This window comes from Pezoporus occidentalis, unplaced genomic scaffold, assembly GCF_034315485.1.
Source record: "Pezoporus occidentalis ecotype Australia unplaced genomic scaffold, CSIRO_AGI_Poc_V1 ctg122, whole genome shotgun sequence".
In the NCBI taxonomy this organism is placed as follows: Eukaryota; Metazoa; Chordata; class Aves; order Psittaciformes; family Psittacidae; genus Pezoporus; species Pezoporus occidentalis.
The window spans coordinates 1962200-1981529 of record NW_026913016.1 but is presented as its reverse complement, the minus strand read 5'-3'; the positions used below and the strand labels follow the sequence as shown (position 1 = coordinate 1981529).

General features: G+C 45.2%; 1 protein-coding gene across 2 annotated transcripts in view; it reads left to right on the top strand.

Moving 5' to 3' along the window:
- Nucleotides 1–7790: 7790 nt before the first annotated feature.
- The window catches only part of GTF2F2 (general transcription factor IIF subunit 2), a 99012-nt gene continuing 87472 nt past the window's right edge, over nt 7791–19330 (top strand). For both annotated transcript variants that reach the window (XM_062607399.1, XM_062607398.1), the window contains exons 1-3: nt 7791–7994; nt 17822–17895; nt 18364–18382. In XM_062607399.1, the coding sequence (XP_062463383.1) occupies nt 7929–7994; nt 17822–17895; nt 18364–18382 (159 nt within the window). In that variant the 5' untranslated portion in view covers nt 7791–7928. The remainder of the gene's footprint in view (nt 7995–17821; nt 17896–18363; nt 18383–19330) is intronic.

The following is a 19330-nucleotide window of genomic DNA, read 5'->3' as shown; positions in this document are numbered from 1 at the left end:
TTATTAGCTTATGCAATCAGGAGACAAACCACTTCTGTAAAATCATATTTATTGGATTATTAGCACTGTTTTAGAGAAGTGCCAGTAACTGGCACTTAGGGAAGAAGAGAGCTGGTGGTAAAGGCCATTAGGTGGAAAGGCGTTGGAGGGAACCTGCAGGCAGTTTGCAGCAGTAATGAAGCAGACACGTCTGATGCCTCCAGTTGATTATCTCATTGAGAGCTTGCTGGGAGGCACCGCTGTGGCTGAGCTGCAATCAAGTGCTAGGGTGGGACATAAGGTTGGATTCAAATACATGTGGTTCATTTGCTTTAATGATACCACTTATATTTGTGGCATTGTAGAGTACCAGAACAATCACTTCTGAAGCAATGGTGCCCACAAACTAGATGCCTTTATCACATTTATATACAGAATCATAGAATGGTTTGGGCTGTAAGGGACCTTAAAGCTTGTCTAGTTCCAATAAGAAATAGGATGCAAAATAACACCTCAGAGGAACATATACACGATCCCAAAATTGTACATACCTGCCTGTGCTTTCAATCGTGGGCAGCTGCAGGAGGTCACCAGCCAGTCTCTTACATGTTCAAACAGTGTGACTCCTATGCAACAGGCTGTCTGCCTGGCTTCCCAACAAGAACATCCTGTTTTAATTTAGTAGCCTACTAGATTTGTTCTTCTGGTCACTAATGTTTTAGCTCAGCTTAGTCACACAGTCTTCTTCTAGGGTCATTGGAAATCAAAACAATAGTCCACTAGGAGATAATAAATGTATCAATAACAAACCCTGGCAACTCTGTGTTGTCTATACCTACAAAATTATGGCAATATCGCTGGTGTATAATCATGTTTGTTTAATTGTATTATAAGGGAAATAAATCCATTGAAAACCTTAGGGATTTTTTTGGTAGCTAAATGGAAAATGCCTCACTCTTCACCAAGTTATTAGCAGAAAGTTCAGAAGATGAGTGCCTGTAGGTACTGCTGACCTTTTGTGCTGAGGTGGTACATCATCAGACAAAACTCAAGGATCAGAAAAAACATAAAGGAGTAGAGGACTGGAGAATGGGTAACACTCAGTTCTATGTAACATCTATTCAGCTATAGTGAAAAGGCACTTTAGAAAGAAACAAGCTGCTCAGTGCTCACATTACCTTTGTGCTATTAAAGATATTAAAAATGTTGCATGCTTAAATGCCTTCTTGAGAAATGCTGGTGAAAAATGCTAGCTAATGCTTTTTTATGTCAGAGAGAGGCAAAAAGGACCTTGATTTAAAGAGATAATGTCAATTTTATGGTCACTTATAAAGAAATTATTTTAAATTAGGTTCAGATCAAATATCTCTGAAATTCTCTGACAATTGTCCTTTGCTTTTTTTTTTACAAAAATTTTGCATCTGCATCTTTTAATTCTCTTTTTTTCTTCCTGGATATGGTGAAAATCAAAAAAAAAAAAAAGAAAGAAAGAAAGCAAGCAAGAGACCAAGCTGCCTATAATCAAGCTCAGTGAACGTTGTTAATGTGATAGAAGACATGGTCTGCGTGAAACTGTAAGCACAGCAGCAATTTCACTAACATGAAAACCAGGTATTCCTCAGTGCATAGCATACATAAAAATGTGTGGCTGTAAACACATAGTAAGAATTTAAAAGGGTTAATTAATGACTGAAAATTGCCTTCTGATCAGAACTGAAGCTCTAAGTTGTGTTTTCAGGCAGAAGTGTGATCAGGTTTTCATACTGCCTAGCATTGTAGTGAAATGGGAGCTCTGCTGTGAGCTCGATGTTTTGCACTCTGACACAGAACAGCTTGGGGTGAACAAGTCTGTTATTAATGTATTGCTCAAAGGCAGACTGAAAACACAACGAATGTAATATATTTTTGGCCTTAAAGAGACACACTGAGAATCCTTTGCTGCTGGAGGAAATAGATACGCAGCGTGATGGCCCATGCTCTGTTTCAGGAATAAGCTACATAGAGTTACCTTTCTTTTATTCCTAAATAAATTATTAATCTCTGCCCAGGTGTTTTTTACCTCTCTGGAGATGATTTCCTCTCTTTTTTTTCCAGGTTACATAGAAAAGCAATTCTCTTGCAGCGCAGGCAAGAGAATGATGCATCACAGTTAAAAATGGTAAAGGTTTGCCATCTGCTTGCCTAGACAGGTCAAGGTAGTTTTGAGACTCAAAGAGGTGGTGGTCCTGCAATATGATCAACACCAGCAGCCAGAAAACAAGGGTGCTCCAGCTGTCCCTGAGGAGACTTGCCATGAGATGGGAGTGTGAAATCACCCAAATGAGGTCTCCTAGGTGCATGAATCTAAGTGAATGCCTTGGTCTTAAATAACCAAGTTTCTGGGCTGCGAGATGACCAAGCCACATCTGACCACAGGAAGGGGATTGTGGCCTCTGGATTTTAGAGCTGCCCAGCTGGGTGGCCAGCCCTGTGTCCTCTCCCAAGCTTTTTCCACCCCTATGTTTCCCCAGCCACAAGAGCATCGTGATGGTATGGGGGTTGCTGGCTGTGCTCCAATGCCTTTCACAGGAAGGGGAGCCTGTGGCCCAGTGGTTTGGTTTACCTTGCTGGGAGAGCCCATTGGCTGGATGCCTGTGGCACATCTGGAGCATGAGTCCCAGAGCAGCAATGTCACTGCAGCAGTTGAGGTAGGAAGGGGCTTTCACGTGCTTAATGCAATTTCACAGGACCATAGCCAGGAACTGCAGTCTCTCTCTTCCTCGCCTTGTGCCAGATACACACCTTTCCTCTACATGGAAAGTTATAAAGACAGGGGGTCCACAAACTCATTGCTGGCAGAGCAGTGAAAAGGGAGCCAGTCGACTGTGACTCTGTTTTTGTCACTCAAACCAATGATCTTGTCTGTTGCCCTGCACCTGGAGCAGGGAATTTTTGTTCCTCTTGTTAAAATTCCACACATGCACTCTGCCTTGTTTATAAACTAAAACCCAAGTTGGGATCCTGCTCATCTCCCCTTATCCTTGCTGGGCTTTGAGAGATGTTCGTGAGTTCCTGATGGCAAAACTCAACTTAAACAGGCCAGCATGAGGCTTTTTGCATCCTCTGCTGTGCTGGTTTTCAACCAGCAATTAGCTTCTTCCTAAAACCAATGGAGAGAAACCGTGTGCGGCTTCTGCTGACACTGCAGACTCTTCACCTCACCTAGTAGGATGGAGGGAAAAAAAAGATAAAAAGGTTGTGTAAGTCTGTATTTGAGCACCTACTTCCTCAGACACAACATGTTTCCCTGCAAGCACAAATAAAATAGGTGACTAACATGCAGTTCTGCTGCTCAGCAGCTGGCCCCCTGATCCTCCTCCATGGCATTAAATGTGTCCCTGGCAAACAGGAGGTTGAGACTTTAAATGAGGAATTAATGAAAATGCACTCTTTTCCTGCTTGTTGTCCCTTGAAATTCAGTTTCCATGGAAACGGATCTGGAGAGGCTGCCTGGAGGGAGCCAGGAGAGATATCTGCCTGTCCACCCTCCCCTCTGGGTTGCCAGCTGAACCACCCCAATTGCCAGGCTCCTGCAGAGGTTTTTGCTATTGTTGTTTATGCCTGGAACAGGAGCAATGGTTCCTCATGGGTCCTTCTCTAAGAGTGGAGGTGGTCAGTCATGCTGCTGTCACAGGTTTCTTGCAAGCAGCACTCCTCTCCTTCCATCAGATGCCTGGTGGACCGAACCTGCCGCAACTCCACCTTGCTGAAAATGTTATTCCTGTCAACATCATCAATTCCACTGCTTTTCTTTGTTAAAAGTGGTGGTGGGTGTGATGTGAGCACACAGACTGAGCTGGGAGCATTGCAGAGGGACATTGTCATTAATTCAGTGTTTGTCCTAGGGAAAAATTTGAGACCCCACCCAAAGTACTGCATCCAGCTCTGGGGTCCCCAGCACAAGACAGACATGGACCTGTTGGACTGAGTCCAGAGGAGGAACACAAAAATGCTCAGAGGGCTAGAGCACCTCTCCTGTGGAGATAGGCTGGGAGAGTTAGGCTTGTTCAGCCTGGAGAAGAGGAGGCTCAGGGGAGACCTTATTGTGGCCTTCAGTACCTAAAGGTACTACTAACTTTTCATCATGCCCTGTACTGACAGAACAAGGGAGAATGGCTTTAAACTGAAAAAAAAAAGGTAGATTTGTATTAGATATAAGGAAGAAATTCTTCCCTGCGAGGGTGGTGAGACACTGGAACAGGGTGCTCAGAGAAGCTGTGGCTGCCCCATCCCTGACAGTGTTCAAGGCCGAGTTGGACAGGGCTTGGAGCAACCTGGTCTAGTGGAAGGTGTCCCTGCTCATGGCAGGGGGGTGGAACTGGATGGGCTTTAAGGTCCCTTTCAATCCAAAACACTTTGGGATTCTAGGAAAATTGTATCACTAAGCCCCTCATTTCTGCCAGACCATCACCAAGTTGTTTTATAGCAGCATGGGGAACAGCATGTATCCTAAAAAATGGCCTGAGAGCTTTTGGCTGCAGCCAAGGGTGCAGTGTTTCTTGGAGTTATGCTGGAAGACTGTGCTGGGTACAGAGTGCAAGGCAGCATATGGCTGCATCTATATAACCATCTTGGATATCCAGCTCTGCCCTTGGGTTTCACTTGGAGGGAATTCACTGCCTTGTTCTGAAAGAATATACTGTACAGCACAGAGAATCAGTGGAACTGGACCCAAAAGCAATTAGTGGAATAAGACCCACTGTAAAGTGATGGTGTTTGTCTGTGTAGATTCACCCTTTTTCCAGGTAAACAAAACCTACAGATCTTAGACCTATAGACCTGTAGGCCCACTGATGAATGGGATGGGTGCCCTGGTGGCAGAAGATACAGAGATGGCAGAGTTACTGAATGCCTTCTTTGTCTCTGTCTACTCTGCTGCAGGCAGTCCTGAAGAGCCCTGTACCCCGGAGACCTTAGATGAAGTCAGGTCAATGGAGCGGTTTGCCTTAGTCAATGAGGAATGGGTTAGAGACCAGTTGAGCAATCTGGACATCCATAAATCCATGGGTCTAGATGGGATGCACCCGCGGGTGCTGAGGGAACTGGTGGAAGTCATTGCTAGACCACTCGCCATCATCTTTATGAAGTCTTGGGAAACGGGAGAGGTGCCTGAGGACTGGAGGAAAGCAAATGTCACTCCAGTCTTCAAAAAGGGCAAGAAGGAGGACCCGGGTAACTATGGACCGGTCAGCCTCACCTCCATCCCTGGGAAAGTAATGGAACACCTTATCCTTGGTGCCATCTTAAGGCATATCAAGGATAAGAGGGTTATGAGGGGCAGTCAACATGGCTTCACCAAGGGGAAATCATGCTTGACCAATCTCTTAGCCTTTTATGAGGAAATAACAGGGTGGATGGATGATGGCAGAGCGGTGGATGTGGTCTACCTTGACTTCAGCAAAGCATTTGACACAGTCTCCCACAGCATCCTCACAGCTAAATTGAGGAAGTGTGGTCTGGATGATCAGGTAGTGAGGTGGACTGCGAACTGGCTGAAGGAGAGAAGCCAGAGAGTTGTAGTCTATGGGGCTGAGACTAGTTGGAGGCCTGTAACTAGCAGATTGCCTCAAGGGTCAGTACTGGGACCAGTATTATTTAATATATTCATCAGTGATTTAGATGAGGGAATTGAGTGTACTATCAGCAAGTTTGCTGATGACACTAAGCTGGGAGGAGTGGCTGACACCAGAAGGCTGTGCTGCCATCCAGTGAGACCTGGACAGGCTGGAGAGTTGGGCAGGGAATAACTTGATGAAATATAACAAGGGAAAGTGTAGAGTCCTGCATCTGGGCAGGAACAACCCCAGGTTTCAGTCTAGGTTGGGGAATGACCTGTTAGAGAGCAGTGTAGGGGAGAGGGATCTGGGGGTCCTAGTGGATGACAGGATGACCATGAGCCAACACTGTGCCCTTGTGGCTAAGAAGGCCAATGGCATCCTGGGGTGTATTAGAAGGGGGGTGGTTAGTAGGTCGAGAGAGGTCCTCCTTCCCCTCTACTCTGCCCTGGTGAGACCCCATCTGGAATAGTGTGTCCAGTTCTGGGGCCCTCAGTTCAAGAAGGACAGGGACCTGCTGGAGAGAGTCCAGCGAAGGGCAACAAAGATGATTAAGGGAGTGGAGCATCTCCCTTATGAGGAAAGACTGAGGGAGCTGGGTCTCTATAGTTTAGAGAAGAGGAGACTGAGGGGTGACCTTATTAGTGTATATAAATATATAAAGGGGGAGTGTCACGAGGATGGAGCCAGGCTCTACTCAGTGGCAAACAACAATAGGACAAGGGGTAATGGGTACAAACTGGAACAGAAGAGGTTCCACTTAAACTTGAGAAGAAACTTCTTCTCAGTGAGGGTGACGGAACACTGGAACAGGCTCCCCAGGGAAGTTGTGGAGTCTCCTTCCCTGGAGACATTCAAAACCCGCCTGGACACATTCGTGTGTAACATTATCTAGGTGTTCCTGCTCCGGCAGGGGGACTGGACTACATGATATTTTGAGGTCCCTTCCAATCTCTAGCATACTGTGATACTGTGTAATATTTCAGGGTTGCCCAGTGCCAGGAAGGGTGGCTGTTTTTACCACTATGGAGATGCGTTTCTTACATTTTCATTAGCATTTGAAGAGATGCCTCTGGTGTGTCTGTGAAAGGTTGTCTTACTGAAATCTGAACTTTTAGTGGACGCTGACTAACGGTACAAGCTTCATCCACACTCCCAGCTGCATTCTGCAGACAGAAACATGTCCAGTGTAAAAACAAAAGTAATTTTAAAATGCAACTGAACCTAATCAGAATAGTTCAGTGTTTGTTGTTGTTGCTTCAGGTACACATGAAAGCATTGTTGTCCTTGGTTACCTGGATGCTTGCCTGTAATTAGAAAGACAGGCTACCGTATCTGAAATGTAATAAAGAGATTGCTTTCTGCAAGCCAGATGAACAACATCTTACTGTACCAGACATACTCCCTGCTTGCTGTTGGTGCAGTCCCAGAGTATGACCTTCACTGTTTTGCAAGCAGACTACAAGGAGGATGTAAACCTGTACTCGAGAGAATTCAAAGAACAATGGGCATGACCAGAGGTCTAGGAAATATGACCTATGAGCCATAATTGAACTGTTTAGTATGAGTGGAGACAAGACAAAGGAATACATCTCAGTGAAGGTATAAAGGAACACTGCAGAGAGGAAGGTAATAAAATGCTTTCCATGTCCACAGTGGTGTCCCCGGTGTTAGGAACAGAGACATAAAACAGGGACTTTGAGAGGTTACCAAAGCCCAACACCCCCACCTCAAAGCAGGACGGGCAGGCGCTCTCTCCTTACTTAATTTCAGTGTCCAAGACACCATCCCACCTTCAGCCTGTTCCACTGTTTCACTGTAAGTCTCCTTTGCGGAAAGCTAAGTCTAATTCTTCACTTTTTACCTATGGTAAAGGATTCACCTGCTTTATTTTTCCTTACTTTTGTGACACCTGGGGACACTGTGACGCTCTGACCCCTTTTCCCGGAGCCACTCCCATAGCGCCATTTCCTGCCCACAGGGAAGAGCACTGTTACGGTGGTGTCTTCCTCTCCAGGCTGCTCCTCCCGTTTCTGTAGAACGTGTTGCTGCCATTCTCCAGCATGTTCAGATAACCCTTCCTGTAAAGGGGGGGGCTGTAAGAGGGCTGGGGGGAGTAGATTTTGTCGCCGACATGTCGAGGCCCTCCTTGCCGGCGACCGCGCCGGGGCGGGGACTCAAACACGAGCCCCACCTCTCTGCCGCCGTGCTCCGCGAGCGGAGGAGGTTTGTTCGCCGCAGGCCACCGTCTGCCGGGGGTGAGCTGCCGGGTGGGTACCGCGGCCGCAGGACCCGGAAGAGTTGGTCGCGTGTATCGCCCGCAAGCCCCGTCCTGCGCCTTATCCCGGCCCTGCCATGAGCGAGAAGGGCGAGCTGGACCTCACCGGGGCCAAGCAGAACACCGGCATGTGGCTGGTGAAGGTGAGAAGCCGCCGGCGCAACCCTAGGCCCGGCCTGGCGCGGCCTGTGGCGACTGAGCCTGTCTCACCCCACACACACCGTGCTCAGGCTGCGGCTGGCGGGTCCCACGGAAGAGGCCGGGTAGCAGCGCGGAGTTGGGCCGTGCCATGCCTGGGGCGCGACAGGAGCTGGGCTTGCCCGTGTGAGGCTTCCCTGGGGCTGAGTTGCCCCGTTTCCCGCCTGGTGGGCGAGGGACTGGGCGAGTAGCGGGACGCGGCGTCTTCCTGGGCAGCTGCCGGGGTACGCAGATTCACAGGATGGTTTGGGTTGGAAGGGGCCTTGAAGATCAACTAGTTCCAACCCCCCTGCCTTGGGAAAGGATACATCCCAATAACATGGATTTCCCCAGGGAAGAGTGGGCTGCCTTCGGGCTGTCCTTGGCTTGGCCTTTAGTAGGGGTAATAAAAATGGTACTATAACTTGTTTTTCTAAAACTCTCGGAGTTGGTGAAAGTTTGAGTGCTCCCAAATTCACATTTCGGTTAAACAAACAAACAAAAATACCCCAAAGAAAATAAACGCCTTTGTCTCATTACTACAGCTCACCTCGTGCTAAAGAAGTACAGCTATAGCAAAGGTGCTATGAAAAGGTACAAAAGTCAAAGCACCTATCTGGTGCAAGGCCATGATTGCAGCTACTGCCAGCTTGTCAGCTCTCCTCCGTGGAGGGGCCTTCTGTCAGGATGTCGTGGCCCCTTCTGCTGGACACAGCAAGCACTGGTTCAGAAAAGAGGAGACTAACAGCTGAGGGTGGGGAAATATGTACCCTATCTCCCTTCTTGTCCTCTGTGGATTTGCCCCTATTTTTCTAGTCGTGTGTTTGCTGTGTCTGAGGAGAAGCAGTAGTCTCCTCCTCTTCCTGTTTTGGGGATATAAGGAACAAGCTCAGACCATCAACTTGAAAGACTGTGGGGACATGGCAGTACCCAGCTACTGGTCCAGGGTAGTGAAGGGCTGTGACACAATCATATATCAGCTGCCAGAATATCTCATTGTGGCCTGTGGAAATGGTGGGCAGTTTCTGACTTGCTTTGCTCTCTAAAAGTTCTGGTTGTGGGTGGGTCGTTACATCTGGCTTCCTCTTTTGTACTGACACCTGAATGTCTGGTTTTGTAAAACCATAATGAGCACTCCATAGTGCTCTAATTGTAACAGCTTATCTAGGACAGTAAAAATGAAAGCTGACAGCAGAAAGCTGCAGAAGTATATCGAGACATACCAAGTGACAGGATGATAAATGGCAGATGAAATTCAGAGTAGAAAAGTGTAATCTGGTGTGCACAGAGAAAAACTATCCTAATTATACATACACAGCAATTAGTTCTCAGCTGGTTGCTGTCATTCAGGAGGTTTAGGATTTTAGTAGATGTGGATAACCCCTAAGAATGTTGTGTCAGATGAGCAGATTCAACATTAGGCATGATTGCAAAAGATACAGAGAACAAAAGAGAAAATACTGCGCTACCATGTTTCCTGTATCTTGAATATTGTGTGTAGTTCTGATCTTATCTTCCCCGTTGTGGAAGTTATAAAGTGGATGTCTATAACCTGTATAGAAGCAGTACAGAGAAGTGCACCTGGGATGAGCTGAAGAACAAGGAACGGTGGCTATGGAGGAAACTCCTATATATGTTGTTACCTATCAGGCTGGCAAGATGATTCATGTGGAAAGCTTAGAGAGGTCTGAAGGCATGAGTAGTGTCACAGGTGATTGAGGAAGAAGTGAGAAGGGAAGAGTCAGCTCGAACACAAGACTTAGGGGTGTGTCAGTTCATCTGATGGGACTCAGAGCAATCAAAGCAGTACTATTTTGCACAATATGAAGTTAAATTTTGGAAGCTGTGAATGTCAAAACTGCAGAAGCTCAGAAAGCCATTAGACAAATTCAGACAGGAAAATCATATTGAGAGATTAAAAGTAAATATGTGTCCGTTTCTGAGTAAAAGATCCTATAAATTAGAAGAGCATGTTGGAGAAATACCTTTTCTTCTTATGTTCTCGTCTTCTGTGAAGCACCCACTGTTGACTGCATTTGGAGGCAGAGCCCTGAACTTGCTTGTCTTTTAGGCTGATACAGTTGGTGTTTCTTGAAGCAAGACAGGAATTTTTAGGCACGTCTGTGTTTATGGTTGATGCCACTCAGCACAGAGCCTGGGAAAGCTGGTCTAAAAGGGACACTTAAATATTGCTCTTCCAAGTAAGTGTTAATCTAATCCTTCATGCGCATGATCTGAATTTATAATTTGTCTGCCGCCTTGTATAATAATGATGATAAAAAAATATTACAAAGTTGCTAATGTTAATAGCCATAGCAAGGGATGTGTAGGATTTTATCTTTTGAATTCCTTCAGACCTGAACTTGGAAACAACCATCCTTGTTACTAGGACTTTCAACACATGCAGAGGCATGACAGTGTGTAGCACCTGTACTTTTTTTTCTTCTTCTTTATAAGGTAATAAGGCTGAAATTATCCTTTGTCAGAGGGAGAGAGCATCAGTTCTGCTGGAATAAAAAATCTATCTTATTTAATTTCCTTTTAGCATATATTGTGCCAGCACAGGAAATATTCCAGAGAGGCTACTTAACAGGCAATAAAAAATGTAGTGATGAGTCTTTTAGAAGCATGAGCAGTAAAAAGAGGTACCAGCAATTGTGTTGCTTTAGTACAAACCCAGAAAGCAGCACAAATATTTTTTCTGTGTTTTCAGTGGAAGCTAAGATAAGGAAATATTATAAGATCTGTTGGTTATGTACTTGTGATAAAGCGAAGCCCATTTAGTGTTAGCCATTAGAATTGGTTGTTTTTTTTTTTTTATTCCCTGTGTGGTGGTTTGGGTTCTTTCTTTATTTATTTAATCTGCTGCATTGATCTATATTTAGAAAGATGATATTTTTATATAATTTTTTTTTTGGATGTTCAAAGGAAAATGGATACATAGATAACTGACATCAGCCTTACTCAGTTTCTGATGTACAGACTACGTATGGATTGCTATGTAGAGAAAGAACTGATTAAATTTCGCACAGAAAATTGGAAGTGTTTTTTTTACAGAGAGGGCCTGCTTTGCGTTTTTTGTTCCAAAGGCAGATAGAAAGCTATGAATAAGCTGAAAGATGCATGGAGCAGGGGCCCTCGTGTCATACCCTACCTGCAGGGTGCCTGGTGTACTGGAGCCCAGGTGTTTGTGTGATATGAATAGCAAGTAGAAAGCAGAAGTGTGAAGAGGTCGTGGAGTGATGCTATTTGGTACGTCATATTTCTTCTCGTGATTAAATTGTATGGGTTTCTGAGAGAAGAGTGTTCTTACCTACAAATCTCATAATAAAAGCCTTGAAAATGTTTAATAGTCTTTTAGTATGTGAGGTGCTCTGTCCACAAGGAAGTCTTTCTGTGGGTATATATTCTTCAAAATCCTGCTGTGGGATCTTTGAATATTCTTTCTGCTCTTTCTGTGAAAGCTGGTCACCCTTGTTTTCTGTATGTTCTTTCAAGGAGTATTAAGAGCTTGAAACCCAACTGTTCTCCAGATGTTAAACTTCTATTATGCTAAAGCTAAAAGAAAGTGGCAAATTAAGATATCTGCAGTGTGTAAGACTAGTCATTCCTGTGATTGTTTGCGCCTCTAGTGTGGAGCTACAGAATTTAACATGTGGTTTTGAGAGAGCCATCTGGTTTTAGCAGAAGTATCTCTGTATAGATGTAATCCTTTGATCACAGTCCTTCATATCCCTTTTTCTTCCCCTGCATAGCCCTTGACTGCAGGTAGGCCAGGAGAGACATTATTAATTGCATTCTTTGATACCATTTCCCATGCAGCTGAAAGAAATAGGACTGATCTGCAACCTCTTAATCTGAAAAAAATCCCCGTCTGACTACATTATTAGTCATAGTCAGGGGTTTGGGTGTCTTGAACACGAGACCCAAGTTTGTAGACCAGGTCTACTGCGGGCTGGTGGAGCTGCTCTGATGAAGGGAAAGAGTGGTTTTGGTAGAAGGCTTGCCAGACTGGTCAAGGATACTTTAAACTAGATGTGCTGGGTGGGGGGGGCTTCATTCCATCCCAACACACCCAGTCAGTTGCCAGCACCTATAATAAATGCTTGGAGCAATGTAGAGATATTCCAGCCGCTCCAGCCAATGAGCCGACTTCATTTGGAGCTTGGCTCAGATGCCTCTATGCAAACACCCATAGCATGGGGAACAACCAAGAAGAATTAGAGATGTGGGCACATCTACAGGGGTATGATATAACAGGCATCATAGAAACATGGTGGGATGGCTCCTATGATTGGAGTGCTGGAGTGAAAGATTACAGGCTCTTTAGAAAAGACAGGCCTGGCAAGCAGGAGGGGGAGTTGCCCTTTATGTGAGAGGTAGGCTGGAGAGTATGGAACTCTGTCTGGGGACAGGTGAGCAGTTAACAGAGAGTTTGTGGGTCAGGGTTAAAGGGAGAACAGCCATAGGAGACATTACTGTGGGGATCTGTTACAGACCATCTGATCAAGGAGAACCTGCGGATGAAGCACTCCATAGACAGATAGGAAAAGCCTCACACTCACAGGCCCTTGTTCTCATGGGTGACTTCAACCACCCTGACATCTCTTGGAGGGATGGTACGGCCTGGCACAAGCAATCCAGGAGGTTCCTTGATTGAGTGGAAGACAACTTCCTTCTGCAAGTAATAGAGGAGCCGACAAGGAGAGGTGCCGTGCTTGACCTCGTGCTCACCAACAGGGAAGGGCTCGTTGGAAATGTGATGCTCCAGGGCAGCCTTGGATGCAGCGATCATGAGATGCTCGAATTTGAGATCCTCAGGACAGTGAGAAGAGCGTGCAGCAAGCTCACTGCCCTGGACTTCAAAAGAGCAGACTTTGGCCTCTTCAGGAACCTACTTCAGAAGGTTCCATGGGATACAGCCGTAGAGGGCAGGGGGGCCCAAGACTGTTGGTTGATATTCAAGGATCACCTGCTACAAGCTCAGGAGTGTTGCATCCCAACCAGAAGGAAGTGCATCAGGAGGGCCCGGAGACCTCCTTGGATGGATAAGGAACTGCTGAGGAAAATTTGAAGGAAAAAAGAGGCTTATAAAACGTGGAAGCAAGGACAGGTGGCCTGGAAGGAATACAAGGATGTTGTCTGGGAAGCTGGGGACCAGGTTAGGAAAGCTAAGGCCCAGTTAGAATTAAACTTGGCTAGGGATGTTAAGGATAACAGGAAGGGATTCTATAGGTATATAGCGAATAAAAGACAGACTAGGGACAATGTAGGCCCCCTCCGGAAGCTATCAGGAGAACTGGCTACCCTGGATTTGGAGAAGGCTGGGGTTCTTAATGACTTCTTTGCCTTGGTCTTCACTGGCAAAGGCTCTGACCACACTACCCAAGTCTTGGAAGGCAGACACAGGGACTGTGAGAATGAAGACCTTGCGCCCACTGTAGGAGAGGATCTGGTTCACAACCATCTTAAAAACCTGAATGTACACAAGTCCATGGGACTTGATGAAATCCATTCGTGGGTCCTGAAGGAGATGGTGAATGAAGTTGCTAAGCCACTGGCCATCATATTTGAGAAATCATGGCAGTCAGGTGAAGTTCCCGATGACTGGAAAAAGGGAAATATAACCCCCATTTTCAACAAGGGGAAAATGGATGACCCGGGGAATTACAGACCAGTCAGTCTCACCTCTGTGCCTGGCAAAATCCTGGAGCAGATTCTCCTGGAAGGCATGCTAAGGCACATGAAAAACAACAAGGTGCTTGGTGACAGCCAGCATGGCTTCACCAAGGGGAAATCCTGACTGACCAATTTGGTGGGCTTCTATGATGGCACTGTGGAACTGATGGACAGGGGTAGAGCAGTTGATGTCATCTACCTGGACTTGTGCAAAGCATTTGACACTGTCCCACACAACATCCTTGTCTCTAAATTGGAGTGACATCAATTTGATGGATGGACCATCAGCAAGTTTGCCGATGACACCAAGCTGTGTGGTTCGGTTGATACCCTGGAGGGAAGGAATGCCATCCAGAGGGACCTTGACACACTTGTGAGGTGGGCTGATGCCAACCTCATGAAGTTTAACCATGCCAAGTGCAAGGTCCTGCACCTGGGTGGGAGCAATCCCAGGCACAGCTACAGGTTGGGCAGAGAAGAGATTCAGAGCAGCCCTGCGGAGAAGGACTTGGGGGTCCTGGTCGATGAGAAACTGGACATGAGCTGACTTCAGTGTGCACTTGCAGCCCAGAAAGCCAACCGTATCCTGGGCTGCATCAAAAGGAGCGTGACCAGCAGGTCGAAGGAGGTGATCCTGCCCTTGTGAGACCTCACTTTGGAGTATTGTGTGCAGTTCTGGTGTCCTCAAGATAAAAAGGACATGGAACTGTTGAAACAAGTCCAGAGGAGGGCCACGAGGATGATCAGGGGACTGGAGCACCTCCCCTATGAAGATAGACTGCGAAAGTTTGGGCTTCTCTTCTCCAGGCTGAACAGCCCCAACTTTCTCAGCCTGGAGAAGAGAAGGCTGCGTGGAGACCTCATAGCAGCCTTCCAGTATCTGACGGGGGCTATAGAGATGCTGGGGATGGACTATTCATTAGGGACTGTAGTGACAGGACAAGGGCTAACAGGTTAAAACTTAAACAGGGGAAGTTTAGATTGGATATAAGGAAGAAGTTCTTTACTGTAAGGGTGGTGAGGCACTGGAATGGGTTTCCCAGGGAGGTTGTGAATGCTTCATCCCTGGCAGTGTTCAAGGCCAGGTTGGATGAAGCCTTGGGTGGCATGGTTTAGTGTGAGGTGTCCCTGCCCGTGGCAGGGGGTTGGAACTAGATGATCTTAAGGTCTTTTCCAACCCTAACTATTCTATGATTCTAAGTCAGTGATTTTAATAGCATGCGAGTCCTTCAGTCCTTGTCCACTCATATTTGGTGTGTGTCTACCTGGCAATATAAATTAGATAGAGATTAGGTGTGAGCACATAGTACTATTTCTGTTGAGTCAGTTGGAGCACACGTCATAGCATTTATCTTGGCTTTAGAAAGAAAATGATATCTGATCTGGCATGAATCCAATAGAAAATCCACTGTAGAAAATTATCACTTTGAAACCTGTGGGGAAAAAAAATCTTTGTTGATTGATTGTGCCAATTCATGGATTTCTGTTGTGCATTTGTGGTGTATTTGACCCAGTGTTAGGACTTTATGGATACCTGGACTGACATTAAGTTTGGCTGAGCAGATGGAGGACCTCCGGATTTTTCTAGCTATTCCACAGCACTTCATAGGGTACTGTGAGACCAAAAAAAGTGCTAAGCACTGGTACTGTGATGCTTTCTGAGTTTTTTTGTTTTTTTTTTTTTGAAGAACAGGTAAATGTAAGTTGCTGTTTGTCAGCGAGTTCTTGGAACAGGCTCTTTGCCTTCTGAGCTGTGCAGTGGAGCTTGGCTTTTTGTTTTCTCAATACAAGACTATGATGTGCCTCTTTGCTATTTGAAACAGCAAATGCCACAGGCATAGCTTAGTACTTTCTCACTGTCTGTGTCTCACACCATTTTTCTGTGTGGGCACAGATGTTTTCAGTAGCTGTGGACTGTGTGAGCCAGAATAAACTTTTCTGTACCAGTAAAGAACATTGCTGCAAAATTACAGATTGTAAATTTGTCCTGATGTGTCATGAGCATATGAAGAAAAAAGTTAGAAAGTTCCTGTCTGGAATACTGTAGTATGTGGCGTTGGAACAGTAAATGTTTTTTCTTTTAACAAGTCACTGTTTTGCTAGGCACTGAGACTACTGTAGGTCTTTAAGATGATCTCACAACAACTGCTGCATCTTTATTAGAAAGAAAGAGGTTAGAAAGAAAGAATAGTAGTTTCTCTTAGGCTGCGTTCAGCTCTTTCCTTTAGAAAACAATCTAGGTTTCATATCACTTGAACGTGTTGCATTTAAACTAGATGTGAGATTGTCCCGTATTGCCTCAGGTCTGTATTCCATCCCTTAATGGGCCGGAGTACTTCTACGTCTAATAGCTTGTGTGTATGGGAAAAACTGCTCCAGTCTCTCATTGTGCTAGTATGTCGTGTCCAGTCTTTATAAACAGCCATCATAGAAAAGACAGCCAGAATTGCTGAACGGTGGAGATGGGGAAACTGTGATCTGCAAATCCATGTGATCTGCAAAACACTGCACTCTGTGCTTATAACTGACTGAGCTGTCTTCTTGCAAGGAAAGGTAGACAGGGCTACAACTTGATGGCATGCAGTGAAGGGCAGTAGATAGACAAGTTCCTCATTGCTCTGAGGATAAACTGCTTGAGGCTTGAGGTGTCTCGCTAGGGCTGGATGCGTGGACATATGAGCTGAGTTGGGAACTCCTCTGGGCAGGCCACCTTTTGAACTGTGCACTCATACAAGTATTGAGATTTATAGGTGCTCATTAGCAATAACACCTTATATCAGAACAAACACTTATCATTTGATTTCACAGATAAATGTCATTTTTAAACTTGTCTGTAAGGAGAACCAGGGTAACTCTGTTGAGCATGGGACACATTCTCCAGGCATTACTCTGTCCAGAAAAAAGAAATGCTGTTGCTGCTGCACAGAGCCGTGCATGCATCATCACATCTGGGACACATGTGGGAGTCTGTAGAGCATGAGCATACATGGGCATACGGCATGGTGGCAGCAGCAAGGCGCTGAGGCTGGCTGTGGAAGTGCACTGGCTCTTGGGGTGCACTTTACGTGGCAATAGTTAGCTGGTACATTTTTGGCCAGAGATTGAAGAGGTAGGCTGTGATTTCACCTAACAGTACATTGATGGGAAAAGAAGAGAAATGGGTCCACTTGAAAAGACAGCTTCCAGCTTATTGGTTGGTAAAGGAGGTGCCTGTACTGTCCATTATGAGCCCAGGTCACCCAATGCTACAGACACCAAAACCTTTGTAACTGAAGGAATTTGTGTGGTGTTATGTCCTTGCAGCTTGGACAGCTTTTATTTCTTGAATGTATGAGGTTAAGCAGGGCTGCTTGTTCCTGTCCCTGCACTGACCTCTGCTTTGTGCAGCCATATCCTGGCCTGCATCAAAAGGAGCATGACCAGCGGGTTGAAGGAGGTGATCCTGCCCCTCTGCTCTCATGAGACTCCACCTGGAGTACTGTTTGCAGTTCTGGTGTCCTCAACATAAGAAGCACATGGAGCTGTTGAAGCAAGTCCAGATGAGGGCCACATTGATGATCAGGGGCTGGAGCACCTCTCTTCTGGAGACAGGCTGAGAAATTTGGGCTTGTTCAGCCTGGAGAAGAGAAGGCTCTGGGGAGACCTTAGAGCAGCTCCAGTACCTAAAGGGGGCCTCAGGAAACCTGGAGAGGGACTTTTAACAAGAGCCTGTAGTGACAGGACAAGGTGGAATGGCTTTAGCATGAAAGAGGGTAGATTTAGATTAGATATAACGAAGAAATTCTTCACTGTGAGGGTGTTGAGGCACTGGAACAGGTTGGCAAGAGAAGCTGTGGCTGCCCCATCCCTGACAGTGTCCAAAGCCAGGTTGGATGGGGCTTTGAGCAACCTCGTCTAGTTGAAGATGTCCCTGCTCCTTGCAGGGGAATTGGACTAGATGAGCTTTAAGGTGCCTTTCAACTTAACCTATCCTGTGATTCTGTATTGTCTACTATATTTGGTTCATATTGTAATCTGAAGTGGTCAAGGTAAAAGCATTTAAATATATACACATACACACTTCATACAGAATTTTAAAATCTGCTTTTTTTTGAGATCTGTCTTCTTTTCTTAGGTCCCCAAATACTTGTCACAGCAGTGGAATAAGGCTTCAGGAAGAGGTGAAGTGGGAAAACTAAGGATTGCCAAGTAAGCCTTTACAGTACCTTTACTGCTTGCATTTTATAGAAGTTACCTGTGGCAAAGTAGATTATGTTGCATCTTTTATAATACATAACTCTGTTTCTTGCAAATACTGTGTATATTTCTCTGATACCTGAATGGTACCTGCTTGTGTAGTGATTATGAAAATAAATTGTATGAAATTATAGTGGGGAGTGGTTATGTGATGTTTGATTTCTTAAACTCAAGAAATATGCACAACTAGCTGGAGAATGTTCTTTAACTTACATGTGCTATTTTGCTGCTTCTGTTCTCACCTGCTGACTTTTCCCATTTATTCTTGGGCATCAGCATGACAAAAATAAAAGAATACTAAGCAGCTCAGGAGCAAAGATGAGTAACAGAACTAGAATTTGAATTTGCTTTTTTATCAGGGAAGCTAAACTTGTGGAATTAGATTATGGAAACTAAAACATTAAATATTTTCTTTTGCAGAAATCAAGGAAGAACAGAAGTAAGTAATTATTGAATACAGAGGCTGTGAATGTGTTACATTTTGAATTCTGAAAATTTGTTTAGAACGTGCTAGTTTCTATTCAGTTTATTCATGCTGATTTTCTATTTTATGATTAGAACATGCTGGTCACATATTTTTTGCTACACCTGTAATGACGCATTGTGCCAGAGAATCAGGAGGCGCAAATTCTACACATATGAGCTCTGTCCCTGGATTTTTTTTGGTCTCTCTTCGCTAAGTTTGTTTACCCATCTGTAGCAGCAGTCTTATATCACCCTTCTCTAAACATTTTGAGATGTGTTAGTGCAGAAGGCTGTCAGAACTAAGAAGGATGACAGTAAAGCAAAAGAAGTTGAGATGGAAGGTTTGCAATTTCAGAAGGTATTCTATTATATATTTGGAATTTGGTCCTACTAAATATAAAGCAAATTGAAGATTGTTCTGCATGCAAAGGTAACTGCTTTTATTAGCAGCCTCAGTGAATGAGAGTAACTTCCTGTATCCTTTATAGGAGGTATGGGAAGTTTCATTAGTTAGAATTACTTCAAATGCCACATGGGCCTCTAACTGCATTGGAAGAAGCTGTGGACAAAAAAAATGGCAGGGAAGCAAGCTGCATTTGCTGTTTGATTACCTGGCCAAATTCTTTTCAGAATGAGTGGAGAGAATTCTACTGGAGGTTTGGATGTTTGGTTGGTCTCTTCTAAGCTAGAATATGAGCCAACCTTCCTGATTCAGTGAGCTCCACACCAAAATCTTGGTGAGAGCCACAGAGCTCATTTTGCAGTCCGTGTAGAGCCATGGGGTGAAGAACCCCATGAGAAGAGGTGGCTTCCTAGGGACTCTGTTGCTGCATGGCAGAATGGGGCTATAGCAGAACTTACAGGAAAAGTACATAGCCAGCCAGAAAATAGCCCCCTTTTTCTCTTATGGCAGTTTCTCCCA